This window comes from Chlorocebus sabaeus, chromosome 29, assembly GCF_047675955.1.
Source record: "Chlorocebus sabaeus isolate Y175 chromosome 29, mChlSab1.0.hap1, whole genome shotgun sequence".
NCBI lineage: Eukaryota > Metazoa > Chordata > Mammalia > Primates > Cercopithecidae > Chlorocebus > Chlorocebus sabaeus.
In genome coordinates, this window is record NC_132932.1 from 7,746,614 (window position 1) to 7,763,154 (window position 16,541).

At 45.3% G+C, this 16,541-nt stretch overlaps 1 protein-coding gene across 1 annotated transcript in view; it reads left to right on the forward strand.

Annotated features, from left to right (window-relative positions):
* The window catches only part of LOC103231258 (protein FAM169B), a 74,840-nt gene that overhangs the window by 3,039 nt on the left and 55,260 nt on the right, over nucleotides 1-16,541 (forward strand). The window contains exon 4 of the mRNA XM_073012903.1: nucleotides 3,743-3,842. Coding sequence (XP_072869004.1) covers nucleotides 3,743-3,842 — 100 coding nt within the window. The remainder of the gene's footprint in view (nucleotides 1-3,742; nucleotides 3,843-16,541) is intronic.

Sequence of the window (16,541 nt, forward strand, 5' to 3'; positions counted from 1 at the left end):
ATAGGGGCTGTCTTAGTGAGCCCGGGTGGTGAGGGGCAGGGTTGCCTGGAGTATAGGGGTGCTAGATCATCTCGGAAGTGGGGAGAATTACAAGAGTTAGCCCTGAAGTACTTTAGGAGGCGGTTTCAATCATCTGCTTTTATTTCACACGTATTTATGGATTACATTACTTTGACCCCACCCGAATATGTAGTATGCTCAGTGAGTGAAGAATTTTAGTTTTATTGGCGACAACATAAGACAGCTATTAAAATTAAGTTGTTTCAATGTGATAGAAATGCGAAATGACTATAGCTATTTCCCTTTTCCCTTTTTAAAAAATGAAAATTTCGGCTGGGTGCAGTGGCTCACGCCTGTAATCCCAGCATTTTGGGAGGCAGAGGCGGGCAGATCACCTGAGGCCAGGAGTTCAAGACCAGTCTGGCCAACATCGTGAAACCCCATCTGTACTAAAAATTTAAAAAAAAAAAAAAAATTAGCCGGGTGTGGTGGTGGGCACTTGTAATGCCAGCTACTTGGGAGGTTGAGGCAGGGAAACTGCTGGAACCCCGGAGGCAGAAGCTGCAGTGAGCCAAGATCGCACCACTGCACTCCAGGCTGGGTAACAAAGGGTGAAACTCTGTCTCAAAAAAAAAAAAAAAAAAAGAAAGTTTCATGAAAACAATCATTTGATTTCCTACTGTTTTACTATTTTTGTAGTTAATAAGAAATGGGAGGCCAGGCGCGGTGGCTCACGACTGTAATCCCAGCACTTTGGGAGGCTGAGGTGGGTGGATCATGAGGTCGGGAGATCGAGGCCATCCTGGTCAACATGGTGAAACCCCGGCTCTACTAAAAATACAAAACATTAGCTGGGTGTGGTGGCGCGTGCCTGTAATCCCAGATACTCAGGAGGCTGAGGCAGGGGAATGGCTTGAACGTGGGTGGTGGAGATTGCAATGAGCTGAGATTGCACCACTGTGCTCCAGCCTGGGCAACAGAAGGAGACTCCATCTCAAAAAGAGACAGAAATGGGAGCTGTCTTCTGCCATTTAGGATGTTGAAATAGTCTGATTTGGAATAGTATTGGACCTCCTTATTGCTTTTCAAAGGTTTAACTTTTCTTTTTGAATGTAGAGAAGCTTTTCAAAGCAAAAAGAAAGATAAGGAAGTGATTTGAGGATACATCATGGCATTTCACTTTGGTCCCCCTAAAAATATTTCCTTCTGATAATTAACTCTTTTTCCAGTCTTGAAATTGTCCTATCACATTTAAAATACAATAATATTAATACTTACCAATTTTTCTGATTATAAAACAGTACATGCTCGTCATTTAATGTTTAGAAACTGTTACAAAGGATGGGGAAAAGAATATCATCCATACTTAACTGCTGTGAGTATTTTGATGTGTTTGCTTTTGACTTTCATATTTTTGCATTTCTTAAAACATAGGTGAGATTACTCTCTGAATACAATGTGGTTTATAACAAGCATCTTTTCCTTTTCTTTTTTCTTTCTTTCTTTTTTTTTTTTTTTGAGGCAGTGTCTCTCTCTGTTGCCCAGCCTGGAGTACAGTGGTGTGATCACGGCTCACTGCAGCCTCCCCTTCTCAGGCTCAAGTGATCCTCCCACCTCAGCCTCCCAAGTAGCTGGTACTACAAGAATGTGCCACCACACCCAGCTAATATTTTGCTTTCTGTAAAGATGGGGTCTCAGTATGTTGCCCAAGTTGCTTTCAAAGTCTTGGGCTCAAGTGATCACTGAGGCCTCCCAAAGTGCTGAGATTACAGCATGAGCCGTTGTACTCAGCCGTCTTTCAATGTTGATCCAATGCTTTTTAAATGTTGGGTTTAATGGCCTGTAACAACTGGCTTGTGGATGAACCATATTGCACACAACCTTTTCAGGAGGGCCAGCTTGGGGACTCTTCATTAAAGTGACGCCGAAGACCAAGACATTTATAGATTGCAGGATTTGTTAAGAAATAGTTCTCTGAGGCTGGGCGCGGTGGCTCAAGCCTGTAATCCCAGCGCTTTGGGAGGCTGAGACAGGCGGATCACGAGGTCAGGAGATTGAGACCATCCTGGCTAACACGGTGAAACCCCGTCTCTACTAAAAAAATTACAAAAAACTAGCCGGGCGAGGTGGCGGGTGCCTGTAGTCCCAGCTACTTGGGAGGCTGAGGCAAGAGAATGGCGTGAACCCGGGAGGCGGAGCTTGCAGTGAGCCGAGATCTGGCCACTGCACTCCAGCCTGGGTGACAGAGCAAGACTCCGTCTCAAAAAAAAAAAAAAAAAAAAAAAAAAAAAAAAAAAAAAAAAAAAAAAAGTTCTCTGAAACTGTGGAGGTCTCCTGTCAACTGATTTGAAAAAAAGTTTTGTTCTTGTTGCCAAGGCTGGACCTTAGTGGCACTATCTCGGCTCACTGCAACCTCCGCCCCCTAGGTTCAAGCAATTCCTCTGCCTCAGCCTCCTGAGCATCTGGGATTACAGGCACCCACCACCACGCCTGGCTGATTTTTTTTTTTTGTATTTTCAGTAGAGAAGGGATTTTGCCATGTTGAGCAGGCTGGTCTTGAACTCCTGAGCGAAGGTGATCTGCCCCCCTCGGCCTCCCAAAGTGCTGGGATTATAGGCATGAGCTACCGCGCCTGGCCGCTATCAACTTTTAACAAGCATTCTGCCTGCCTAGCTTAGCCAATGTGTTCTTTTGTAATTTTCTTATACTGTTCTTGGTTTTCAAAACAGACTTGGTACCAGAGCACACTGACCTTTTTCATTCGATGACCACAAAGAGGGCTTTGGATATGGACATTTGCGAGAAGCCTCTGGGACAATCTCAGTATTAGAGACACTGGTTTCTCTCTCATATGACAAACAAGTGCCCAAAGTTGAGCTTCTCTGTCCCAGGGCTGACAGGGAGCCTGGACAGGCCCAGAGAACATGTCAATTTCTTTCTTTCTTTCTTTTTTTTTTCTTATGAGACAGTGTCTCACTCTGTTGCCCAGACTTGAGTGCAGTGGCACAATCTCGGCTCACTGTAACCTCCGCCTCCCAGGCTCAAGTGATTCTCCTGCCTCAGTCTCCCAAGTAGCTGGGATTATAGGCACGTGGCACAACCGCCCGGCTAATTTTTGTATTTGTAGTAGAGATGGGGTTTCACTGTGTTGACCAGCCTGGTTTTGAACTCCTGACCTCAAGTGTTCCAACTGTCTTAACTCCCAAAGTGCTGGGATTACAGGTGTGAGCCATTGCACCTGGCCAAAGGTGTACATTTCTTGAGACTGCTTGCTGGACTAAGCCAGGACAGCAGGCAGCCTGAGTGGCATCCCGGGAGGAGGCGGGCACATCCCAGGTTGTGTCCATACAGTGGCCACTGGGACCCTGGGAGAAGAGCTGGGCCCGAGATGGGCAGATTGGGATCCAGAAGGCTACTGTGGTAGAAAGCGTTTGGAAGGGAGAGCTGAAGGGCAATTGGCCGACAAGTAGGTGTCTAGCTGACACATGGATAGATGGACATGTGGATGTGGGAAAGAAAAGGTGTGCTGGGTGGGAGATGCGAGAAGTTTTTGAAATTCCCCTTGTGTTTAGCTCAGCAGGGGTAAGGTTTCCATTTTTGTGGTGGCTATGTTCTGTCAAATTAAGCCTGTGTTCTGTGCAACAGTGTTCTTTCAATGCACACCATGCTAATTAATGTTAAGTAAATTCGCATGCCTGTATTATGATGAAATAACAAAATGGTTATTTTATTATTTTTTCAGATGAAACTTGAAGCTTCATATATCTGTTTTTGCATGGTACACCGTGATGAACCTCAACGTAAGATACCGGTTTTGGTTAATTCCCAGGACGCAAAGACAGGTTGCTAGTCATTAATGGATTTCAAAAACGGGCATCTTGATTTCATCATAAACAATGGATGGAATCAAATCCCTAGGAGATGATGGTTGTGCTCATAGGCTGAACTTAGAAGGACACGAAAGCAGAATTGATTTATTTTCAGCTTTTAGGGATCCAGTAGTGCATTCGTATTTCTGTTTATTGACGTATATATTGTTGTTGCTTTTTTGTTTTTGTTTTTGTTTTTTTTTTTGAGACAGAGTCTCACTCTGTCACCCAGGCTGGAGTGCATTGGTGTGATCTCGGCCCACTGCAATCTCCACCTCCCAGGTTCAAGCGATTCTCCTGCCTCAGCCTCCCAAGTAACTGGGACTGGAGGCACCTGCCACCACACTCGGCTAATTTTTTGTATTTTTAGTAGAGACGGAGTTTCACTGTGTTAGCCAGGATGGTCTGGATCTCCTGACCTCATGATCCGCCCACCTTGGCCTCCTAAAGTGCTGGATTACAGGTGTGAGCCACTGCACCCAGCTTTTTTTTTTTTTTTTTTTTTTTTTTTTTTGTGAGACGGTGTCTCACTCTGTTGCCCAGGCTGGAGTGCAGTGGCCGGATCTCAGCTCACTGCAAACTCCGCCTCTCGGGCCCAAGCGATTCTCCTGCCTCAACCTCCTGAGTAGCTGGGACTATGGGTGTGCCACCACGCCTGGCTAATTTTTTTGTATTTTTAGTAGAGATGGGGTTTCACCATGTTGGTCAGGCTGGTCTTGACCTCTTGACTTCAAATGATCCTGCCTGCCTTGGCCTCCCAAAGTGCTGGGATTACAGGCGTGAGCCACCACGCCTGGCCTGTATATTGGTTTTTGTATTAAAAGACATGAGAACTGCCTCTTGCCCACAGCAGCAGGCCTCAGAGCTGCTTTCGAGGTTGGCGCTTGCTGTTCTTATTAACAGCGCGCAGAATTGCAAGTGCTGTGTGGGGTTCTTTTGTTGGTGCGTTACCACAGCCCTGTGCAGCCAGGGGACCATTCTCATCCCCCACATTCAAACGAGGACATGCGGCCTCTGAGAGGTCAAGTAACTGACCTAAGACCACATGGTTAGGGCATGGTAGGGATTTTTTTGCAAGGTGATGATTGGATGGGGTTTTGTTTCTGGTGGTGAAGTTTAGGTAATCTGTAACTCATTTATTATTCCTTTGTGTTATGGAGAGACCATTTGTGGCTGGCTTTCATATCCTTGGAGTGAGTCCTCTGGAGAAGAGGCACCACCAGGCTCCATGGCATCTGGGGCAGGGGCTGGGGGCTGTGGCAGTGGGCAGTGTGAGGTGGGGAGCAGAGAAGGGGTGCAGCCCATCTGTCCTCCCTGAGAAGAAGTGAATGAACTCGTTTCAGTGAGGGCTCTCAGTTTAATTTTAATCCTATGCAGAAATTTTCTCCTCTATTATACCTATAGTTTATCTTGTGTTTTGCAGATCTCTTACAATGGCTGTGTACTGCTTTCCTAATAAGAAATAATAATAATACATCTTAATTGGTGATATGGTTTGGCTGTGTCCCTGCCCAAATCCCACCTTGAATTGTAGCTCCCATAATTCCAAGGTGTTGTGGGAGGGAGCTGGTAGAAGATAATTGAATAATGAGGGCAGTTTCCCCCATACTGTTCTCGTGGTAGTGAATAGGTCTCAGAAGACCTGATGGTTTTATTTTTTTATTTTTTAATTTGTTTGGGGGGTTGGAGTTTTGCTCTTGTTGCCCAGGCTGGAGTGCAGTAGCACAATCTCAGCTCACTGCAACCTCCACCTCCTGGGTCAAGCAATTCTCCTGCCTCGGCGTCTTGAGTAGCCGGGTCTACAGGCCTGTGGCACCAAGCCCAGCTAATTTTTGTATTTTTAGTAGAAACGGGGTTTCACTGTGTTGGCTAGGCTGGTCTCGAATTCCTGACCTTAGGTTATCTGCCCGCCTCGGCCTCCCAAAGTGCTGGGATCACAGGCGTGAGCCACCATGCCTGGCTTATCTAAGGTTTTGTAAGGGGTTTCCCCTTTCAGTTGGCTCTCATTCTCTCTTGCCTGCTGCCATGTAAGACGTGCCTTTTGCCCTTTACCATGATTGCGAGGCCTCCCAAGCCATGTGGAACTGTGAGTCCATTAAACCTCTTTTTCTTTATAAATTACTCAGTCTAGGGTATGTCTTTATCAGCAGCATGAAAATGGGCTAATACTATTGGTCAGCCCTCCTTTGATGATGTGGTATCTGGTGAAAGTTTGGGATTATGGGTTTTTTACTATATCTGCAAATGAGGGCCTCCTTCAGCTTCCAGTTTCCTTAGAGATAGACCTTTGTCTGTCACCTGCATGTCTGTCTGGGACCTGTACTCAGAGGATGCCCCGCTTGGTACATGTCACAAAGCCCAAGGTGACATCTCTGGGGCAAGCTATTCTGCACGTCCTCAAGGCCTCTGTGTTTGCTAAACGTGAAACTCAAGTGTGCTTAGCTAGCTGTGTGGGAGTTTTCAGCGTGCCAGCAAAGCCTCCTCATTGCTTCAGGGCTGGAGGTGGCTGAGATGTGTGTGAGCTTTCTATCAAGGTTCAGGGTGTTTCCTACCTCTGTCCGGTAGAGCTTTGGGTGTTGTGTACAGAGGGCCTACGAGAAACTCAGGTCTTTGATGTTGCCTTGGATTTGTGACTCCACCACCAAGTCGCTGAAGGTAACAAGATGTACCCACATGAACCCTTCAGTGCACAGATTGTCAAAAACTCTAAGAATATTGTTTGCCCATTTTAAGAAAATGCTCACATATCAGCTGCCCCACCACCCCCTTGTAGGCATTTAACAATATTCTGGTTATAGGTCTTTAACTACAATTTGCATAATGTAAACATATGACTGACTCTTATAAATCTGTTTCTCATTTGTATTGGACTTAATTTTTTTTGTTGTTTTCAAGAATGTACTATAATAAATATTCATAAGCTCCAAGACATCTCACTATGGACCATTCGTTATATATAATAGCACTTTAAATAACGTTTTGAAATGTTTTCCTACTGCTGTGGGCTCAATTGTGTTGGCTGTGATTTTGCATGGTTTCAAAAAAAGCACTCAGGTGTTCCTGGAGCCCCACGCTCTCGCTCTTTAATCCGGTATTTGGAAGCAGACATGAGTTCTTTCCCAAACACATCGCACATTTCCAGAGCATGTCTTGTGACTTGAAGCATGTGGACTGTGCAGCAGCCGATGGTATCAGGGACCCTCTTCACAGCTTTGACAAACGTGTCACCTCCCCTCTATGCTTAGCTGTGACCGTGGAGAATGCTATCACTAGTTCCTTTGTCACTTTCTTGGAGAAGTTCTATTTGTGAAGGCCGTGCATGTTTGTGTATTTGTGTGTTTAAATGGAAGCTAAAGGAATCAGAAGCTGTTTGATAAGCCCTGGGTGTGAGTTAATTATTGATAAGGTGGTTGAATTCATCACAGTCACTTCCGATAACTCCGCAAGCAAATGAAAAACATCCTGGAATTGTGAATTCCCCTGTGGCAAGTGGTTATCGTTCGTGGTGGCAGTCTGCTGTTATGATGTAAGTAATGAAGCTTTCCACCTTTCCCCTTTAAGAAACTGTGACTTCACTTTCTATATAGCGGGGGTGAGAGGCGTGTGTCCTTGTCCCCGTGGCTCCTGGCGTACCCTTTCTGGATGCTTCTCTGGACAGAGGTTGGTTTATATTCTTTGAGGGGACATGGCTGAAGGCTGCCAGTAACCTCCTTTCCTAGGTTGCTCCTGTGTCTTTGTAAGGACTTCAGCTTTCACTTATGTCTCCTTATTTGTTACTTCATTTATTTCTGCTTGTTTTGTTATTCTCATTTGTTAATTATTAATGGATCTCAAATGTTTACAAATATTAAAAAAACTTTTCTCATCAAAAAAGTTGTGGCCTTTTTTTCATCTTCCGTGTAAAATCAAAAGCACTCATCCTAGCCTTCAAGATTGACATCAGATGATGACCTTCAGCTTTTTCTGTTTCTTCCTGTGTCCCGTGCAGCATAATAGGATGAACATGGACTTTGATGTCAGATGGAGCTGACTTGGAATCCTGGCTCTGCCAACTGACTGGCAGAGGGGATAAGTTATTTAACCTCTTTGAGCATCTGTTTCATCGTTTGCAAAATGGGAACAGCTTACCTACTTCACAAGACAGTTGTAAGAATGAAATTATTTATGGCAGGAAATCTGATGCATTGGACCATCCCAGGGCAGAGCCTAGGCATGAAGTCTGCAGGGCTCCCGGACTCCCCCAGGAAGTGTACCCTGGCTTGTTTCTCCTCTGTCTTTGCGTGTTGTGTTAGAGAAGAATGGACTTCCGAGTGGGGGGCCTGTTCGGTAGCTTCTGATGAAAGTTTGGCAGTTGGAATCACTGCCCTGGCAGATTCTGCTTGGGTACTTCCCCAGGGACAATCTTAGTCTGTTTTTGAACTACTTTTTTTTGATTTTTTTTTTTTTTTTTTTTTTTTTTTGAGGTGGAGTCTTGCTGTGTTACTCAGGCTGGAGTGCAGTGGCACAATCTCGGCTCATTGCAACCTCCGCCTCCAGGGTTCAAGCGATTCTCCTTCCAAGTACCTGGGATTACAGGTGTGTGCCACCACACCCAGTTAATTTTTAGTAGAGATGGGGTTTCACCGTGTTGACCAGGCTGGTCTCAAACTTCTGACTTCAAGCGTTCCACCCACCTCAGCCTCCCAAAGTACTGGGATTACAGGTGTGAGCCACTGCGTCCGGCCTCTTCTTGGATTCTTATTAATTGTCAGAAAGTTGTTCCTTATACTGATTCAAACTGCCTCCTTGTATAAATGTCATGCAGTCCATCCAAAAGCCCCAGTTGATCAGGGATGGGCTGGAGGGGATGTCTCTCGATTCCCCCTGGGTAAAGAGACAGTGGCTCTCATCAGGTAAGCCTTAAGGCAGGCGTGATTTGGCACTAATGGAAGGATAGGTCCAGCTCAATTATAGCTCAGTTTTCTTTGGTGTTGCTCAGGCTGTGACTGAAGCAAACAGCACTTATCCACAGAGAGTAACAGGGATGACGGATGAGAGGATTCGAAACCTTTTGAGCAATGCTTGAGGAAACTAGGGCTATTTCACTTTAGAGAAGGAACGCAGGGGTCTAGAAACTCATGGTTTGAAAGGGTGTTGAGGTCATTAGTTCCAGTGTTTTCCAAGATGATTTTAAGGAGGTGCGACTGAATTTCAGATGGAGAAAAAGGATGATCTTTGGGGTTTTAATTTTCAATATTTTGAGGAAAATGATTTTGCTTCCTGCCAATGTGCCTTTAGTGCTTGACTAACACTTTTTAATCTTTTGAAAAAAGAGAGGAGGCCTCCCAGCTGAGTACCCTTAGCTAGAATGCTATATTTTGTCTTTGTAAGGTATTTTTATAATTATAGCAAATGATGCCTCATTTATGGCAGGGCTAATAAGAGGACAGGTGGTGTCCAGATGTGTCAAAATCACGAAGGTGCTTTCTGGGAGGCACTGGCCTGTGGTCTGGGCCTCTGCACCCCCAGAAGCCTGTTCTATTTTGGGATACTCTGATTGTTAGAATATACTTCATGAGGAGCCCAAACTGATAGGGCCATATGCCTCTCCATTGGCCTTGTGCCCCGCTGTGGGGTCATCCAGGTAGGTGGGCGTGGCTTCTCCACTCAGGTGTGCCATATTTTCAAAGTCCTCCCATCCACCAGATCACACATCTCTCAGTCTCCAACTGCTTCTCCTGGGATGCAGGCTGCAGAGCTTGTCCCATCCTGGGTCCCTCTTTCAGGTCTAGGCTTCTTTTAGCACGACATCAGAACTTGTGTCATGGGTGCCATTGTGGGAAGCACCTGGGTTTTGGAGTAAGTCAGTCCTGGGTTCAGATCCTGGCTCTGACCCTTAGGAGTGGGTGGCCCTGGTGAAGTTCCTGAGTGTCTCTGAGCCTTATTTTCCTGCCTTGCTACTTGATAGTGTGGCCTGTGCGCAGCAGCAAGGCATCACCAGGGAGGAGCTGGTTAGAAATACAGGATCTCAGCTGGGTGCGGAGGCTCATGCCTATAATCCCACCACTTTCGGAGGCTGAGGCGGGTGGATTGCCTGAGGGCAGGAGTTCAAGACCAGCCTGATCAAAATGGTGAAACCCCTACTCTACTAAAAAAATACAAAAATTAGTCAGGCCTGGTGGTGGGCACCTGTAATCCCAGCTACTCGGGAGGCTGAGGCAGGAGAATTGCTTGAACCTGGGAGGTGGAGGTTGCAGTGAGCTGAGATTGTGCCATTGCACTCCAGCCTGGGCAACAAGAGCAAAACTCCATCTCAAAAAAAAAAAAAAAAAAAAGAAATACAGGATCTCGGGCCCCACCCCAGACCTACAGAGTCAGAACTTGGGCTTTAACAAGATTCCCAGGTGATTTGCAGGTACACTGCAGGCTGCGAAATGCTTGTCTAGAGAACTGTGAGACTAGAGTGGTGGATGGTGAGAGTGTTCACTCTTTTGGACTGGACATTTTACTCAGTTTACCTGGGCATTTCCAGTCTAAGTTTGACTCACCTTTACCTGACACTTCACTCACCTCTTGCGTGCCTGGCCCTCGGCTTTTCACACGAACTTGTTATTAAGACATGACTCTCTTTCAAAGTTTGGGTAGTTGATGTTTCAAACCTAAAGATAGGACCTTACCTTTATTCCACTGTATATAAATAACAGCTTAACTGAGATACAATTCACATACCATATAATTCCTCTACTTAAGGTTTACAGTTCATGGTTTTTAGCATACACAGAGTTGTGCATCCATCATCACAACCAGTTTCAGAACATTTTCATTACCCCTAAAACAAACCCCACTCCCTTTATCTATCATGATCCCTCTACCCTCCCCAGCCCCAGGCAGCCACTAATCTACTTTCTGTATGGATTTGCCTATTGTGGACATTTCTTACGAATGGAATCATACAATATATGGCCTTTTGTGCCTGACTTCTTTCACATAGCGTAATGTGTTCAAGGATCATTCATGTAAAGCATGTTTGAGTACTTCCTTCATTTTTAGGGCTGAATAATATTCCACTATACAGATACACCACATTTGTTTATTCATTCATCAGTTGATGGACACTTTGATTATTTCCAGTTTTGGGCTATTATGAATAATGCCATTGTGAAAATTTGTGTACAAGTTTTTGCATGGGGATATGTTCTCATTTCTCTTGGGAACCCAGGAGTGGGATTAATTGCGCAATCATATGGTAATTATGTTTAACCTTTTGAGGATCTGCTGTACTGTTTTCCAAAGCTGTTGCAACGTTCTATATTTCCTTCAACAATGTTTGAGGATTCCGACTTTTCTACATCTTTGCCAACACTTATTATTGGCAGTAAGTCAATAGCCATTCTAGTGGGTGTGAAGTGGTGTCTCTGGGTGTTGGTTTGATTTGCATTTTCCCGATGACTAATGATATGAGTATCTTTTCATGTGTTTATTGGCCATTTGTATATCTTCTTTAAAGAACTGTCTATTCCTAATTTTTGCTATTTTAAAATCGGGTTATTTGTCTTTTTAGTACTGAGTTGTGAGATTTAAAATCAGTCTTTATATATTCTTGATACAAATTATTTATCAGCTGTATGATTTGCAAAATTTTTCTCTCATTCTGTGGGTTGTCTTTTCACTTTCTTGGTGGTATCATTTGAAGCACAAATGTTTTTAATTTTTATGATGTTCACTTTATTTTGTTGTTGTTGTGTTTGCTTTTGATGTCATATCTAAGAAACCATTACTTAATCCAAGGTCATGAAGATTTATGCCTGTGTTTTCTGATTATGTTTTACTTGGGTCTATTATTTCATTGTGTTTAAAGAGTTGGTCCTTCTATCCAGTTATATTAGCTCTTTCTTCCTACTGTATAGCTTGTGTCATTTGAAGACATGCATTCGCTTTTTTTTTTTAAGATAGGATCTCACTCTGTTGTCCAGACTATGGAGCTATCATAGCTTACTGTAACCTCAAACTCCTGGGCTCAAGCAATCCTCTAGCTTTAGCCTTCTGAGTAACTGGGACTATACATGTGTACACTATCATGCCTGGCTAATTAAATTTTATTTATTTTTATTTATTTTTTTATTTATTTTGTAGAGACAAGGTCTCCCTATGTTGCCCAGGTTGATTTTGAACTCCTGGCCTCAAATGATCCTCCCACTTTGACCTCTCAAAGTGCCAGGCCTATAGGTGTGAACCACCATGCCCAGTCCTGAAGATGTGCTTTCTTTATTTGTAATCCAAGTACCTTAAAAAATGCTGATCATTATTCATGCAATTATTATACCTTTAAAAACACACTCAACCCATTATTTAGCACACATTGCTGGTTCGTCCACAAAAAGATTTCAATAGACTTTATGAAATGAATGCTTGAAATTTAGAGTACAGGGAAATCTGGTTGCTGAAATTGAGGTGGCTTATGTTTAATTGTTCTCCTAACACTAGCCTGGGAACACTCTGAGAAAAGGAGGTAAGGTCAGTTTTGTATCATCTGGTTGTGGTGAATTCATACTGATTTTAAGTCTAGTCTTTCTTTTCTTGGTCCTTATAGACCATCTTTCACAAGTCACTCTAGACCTTTGTCAGGAGGGGATGCTAGGAGAACCAGGTTATCGCCCTATGCACTGGGGTAGCAATGGTTCATGTTTGGTCTTTTTGGCCCATTCCTGACATTGTATAATTACAGAGAGCGGATTTCAACTTCAGCATCACATTCACAGCTTCTGCTCCCTGGGATGTGAATTCACTGGGTCTAGAGACTTGAGCATCTCTAAAAGGAGCAAATCTCTAAAAGAATGTCCCCAAGGCTGATTAAAAATGGCAAATTGTAATTGATATGCAGTCGAATGCAGCTGTTTGGGAAATAAACAAAGGCAAGACCCTTGCCTTATACTCCAGTCCACTATTTCCAGTTTCCAACCCATTCCTAATTTTGGGACTATTTGCCTTTCCTGTGAAGATGGTCCTGTGACCATTAGAGCATCTGGCCAAAGTGTGTTCTTCCTCAAGCCTCCCCTCTCTGAGTCTAGCCAGCCTACCCAGGCCCCTCACCCTGTTTTTGTGAGCAATTTCCCAGCCTGCCTGAGCTTACTCAGCGCTCTGGTCTTCCCCACCTTATTCTTTAAGGATTGTGTCAGGCCTGGGGCTCTGTACTCAGTTATGGGCACCTTTGTCCATCCCCCACTGGAACACCTTTGTAACATCTGACCCTTTCTGAATGGACCTCTTTTCTGCAAGCTCCTGGGTCACACCTTTAGTTCTTCTAGGTGGAGTCTTCCTGTTGTCCTTGTCAAGAAACTTGCTGATTTGTCTTGTCAGATTTCCTCTTATCAGCTCTCTTTCTGACAACTTTTGTTTTATATATTTTTTTCATATGAAGCCCAGGGGTCAGATGATCAGAGGGCAAGGCAAAGAATGTTCCAGAGGCTGATTAAAAATGGCAAACTATAATTGATATGCAGTCAAATGCAGCTGTTTGGGAAATAAACAAAGGCAAGACCCTTGCCTTATACAACAACCCAAATAAACTCCAAACAGATTGAGGAATTACATGTAAAAAAACCAAACGAGATAAAATTAAAATCCTCACCCATAATATAAAAATGAATATAAAATTTCTTTCTACTCATGATTTAAGTTTCTGGAAACCTCTGCGGCAAAAGGAATTCACAACAGATCAGCTTCAGCATGTACAAACTAAAGAGTAAAAACAGCAAAATTAAAATTAAACCTATGATAGGAGAGGTATAGATAGATAGGCAGACAGGTAAGGATGAGAAAACATTCATGGTAGAATTTAGGTAGTGAGTGTGTGGGTGTCCAGTGTAACAAATGATTGAAAACTTTTGTAATCAAATGTTTTAGAAAAAGGAAAAAAATTATAATTGAGTAAAATGACAAAGATATGATGCCACAGTGCTACAGAAGTTTTTGGAAGAAGGAGGCTCTTGGGTATTGATGGAAACAGTTGGGACCCCTCCCTGGTTCTTGGCAGGGAAGTGGCAGTCTGGCCAGTATGGGGGTGTGGAGCCAGGTAAGTTGTCCACTGCTCACTGCCCATTTCCTCAGGACCTCTGGCTCTGCCTCCTGGCGTCCAGGCTCAGTGGTGGTGCCCGTGCCTGGCTCTCGCAGAGGCTGGCTCTGTCCCCAGCACTAGGGGCTATGGACCTACGGCAGCAGGCCCTCCCTGCTTGCTCTCAGCCCTTGGCTGCATGGGGGGCATGCTGAAGGAGCGCTGAAAGGAAGCACAGATTTCCAGAGAAGCCCGGTGATGTTATGGGGATGGGTTGGGGATGGGGATACTGGCTCTGTGTCTTCGGCCCTTGGCAAAATGCCCTATCCATGATTTGAAGGAAGGATGGACGGAAAGAAGGGCACGACAGTGAATCTTAAGGAGGCTGCTGACAACCTGGGCAGAGCTTCTGGGGGCTTGCCTGGCAGGGGGCACAGGTTGGAGACACATGGAGTGGATTGAAAGCAACGGTGAGGAATGTTTTAGCATGGCTAGCTGGTAGCACCAACCATGCTCAGTTATCTAGGAGAAAAAGTGTAGGGCAAGGTCAACCTGAGCTCCCATCTGAAGAGTCTGGGGAACAGCAAAAGCAGGGGGAAGTAAGATTCAGCAGCTAGAGGAAGAGTCTGGGCCTGGATCCCCCACCTGGGTGGGAACCTGTGCTCTAAGTGTGTCTGTGTTGTGGGGCATAACACCTTGCAGTTATCACCTGTTGCTATTCCTCGTCCTGGTCATTGCCTGTGGTTGTCCTTCTTCGGTAGATTATAATCTCTCTGAAGGGAGGGGTCCTGCCACTTACATCTTCTGGGTTCTGTTGGGTGGCCAACATCCGCAGAGGGTGTTTGCTAAATATTAGTTAGATCTCTGCATGGGGGAGATGTGGGATGGGGAGGCAGCTGGGCTGAGAAACAGAAATCAAGACACTGAGGGAGAAGGAAGGCTGAAGCAATAGTGTTTGCAGTTGTTGACTTCCCTGAGTAGAACATCTATCCCTCCAGCCAACTCCCAGGACGTTTTGTGACCAAGCATAGCACTAACCCTTCAAATGACTGCTAATTGATTTACAGTTTTTGGTGATTGCACATCATGTGCACCCGGAGAAAAACAAGCAGAGAATCAAAAAATGATGATTTTTTCCTGGAAAAGCATGCCCATTATAGCCTACAGGGACAGCAGGGGCCAAGGCAAACATTCAGCTGAAACCAGAGCCTTGGTGTAGCCTGCCTTCCGAATAGCTGTCCTGGGCCGGGAGATTGCGACATGGCGGGGCTGTGGCCAGACCCTCTCTGGGCTGTGCGGGGGGCAGGTGGTGGTCAGGAGGGAACCTCAGGGAACTTCCTTGGGTCCAGGAGGTCCTGTCTGGGCTGCTCCTCTCTGCTGTGTGGGCTGCCCAGATTTTGGGGATGGGTCAGGGATGGAGGGCTGGAAGCCGGTGGGGGTTGTGAATTTTGAACTCCCAGAAGGGGGCCTAGCTAGAGTAGCTCCTGGTCCCTGCTGGTGGGCCTTGAAGGGAGAGGCTGGACCCTCTGGTGGGATGGATGGGTTCAGTGCAGCGCTGACTAGCAGGATGAGGGCAGTTTGTGTATATCTAGTAAAAAAACAAAAAACAACAGGGGTGGTGGGAGTCGGGGAGAGGCTCGCTGACCTAGCGAAGTCTGGGTTTTGGCATGTGGAGCAGTGATTGCAATTTTTTCTGGCTTTGAAGTGTGATGGCCCCGCAGGCTCATGAACATAAAGGATGCAGAGTGGAGATTTCCCGGAGCCTGCTTCAGGGACCACCTGGTTAGCAGGCACCCTGTAAACATGCCTGCCGTGAGTGTGTGGACATAGCATCTTTACGTTTTAGTCTGTGCTTTCTTTCTGGATCATGCAAAGGGGAACATCAGTCTGAGGCAGGTCAAATACCACCCTCCACACTGGCAGAGCCCCGCTTAAGTAGGTTTGACAATTTGAGGGAAAAGAACTCTGGCCAAAAACTCAGGCTCTATTTAAATACCTGCGTCTCTGGGCAGCTAAGGTGCCCATGTGGCCATGGATGTCTGGCCAGTGTTAGGTGGCCCCCAGGTTGAGTAGCGACCCAAGACACTTCTCATACAACCTAAAGGAGCCCCAAGCTAGGAACAGAGAGATTTGTTTTCTTTGGGCCCTAAAGGGTGCCAATTGAAGGGCTGGCTGTTCACAAGGGCAGCAAAATGTTCTGGAAGCACATGTTGGCTAGAGTTTGGGATTTCCCTCTTTATGGCACTTACTGTGAGTTGGATTTAAATATAGGGGAAAACAGCATCCCACGTTCTTACCAAGGGACTAATGGTATTTGGAAAACAGGGAAGCTCCATGGAAAATATTTCGAGTGTCAAGGATGGAGCCTTGGGCTTGGTGTGGTGGGGGTGGGCTGCTTCTGGGAGGCACGCTGAAGGTCTTACCACTGCATTTGGGGTGCTGTCTGCATCTCTCTTTGCTTCCTCCAAACCCGAGAAAAGTGCCAAGCCTGCCTTGGTCCAGCCGGTGATTTTAAGACTCCTTTCCTAAATGTGCTAGCTTTAGCATGGGTTTCTTTTTGTCCCCAAAACCTTGCAGTTCAGCTGTACCTCTGGATTCAGGCACCCCACCTCACTCCATCTTCCTCTAGTTAAAATCTAGAC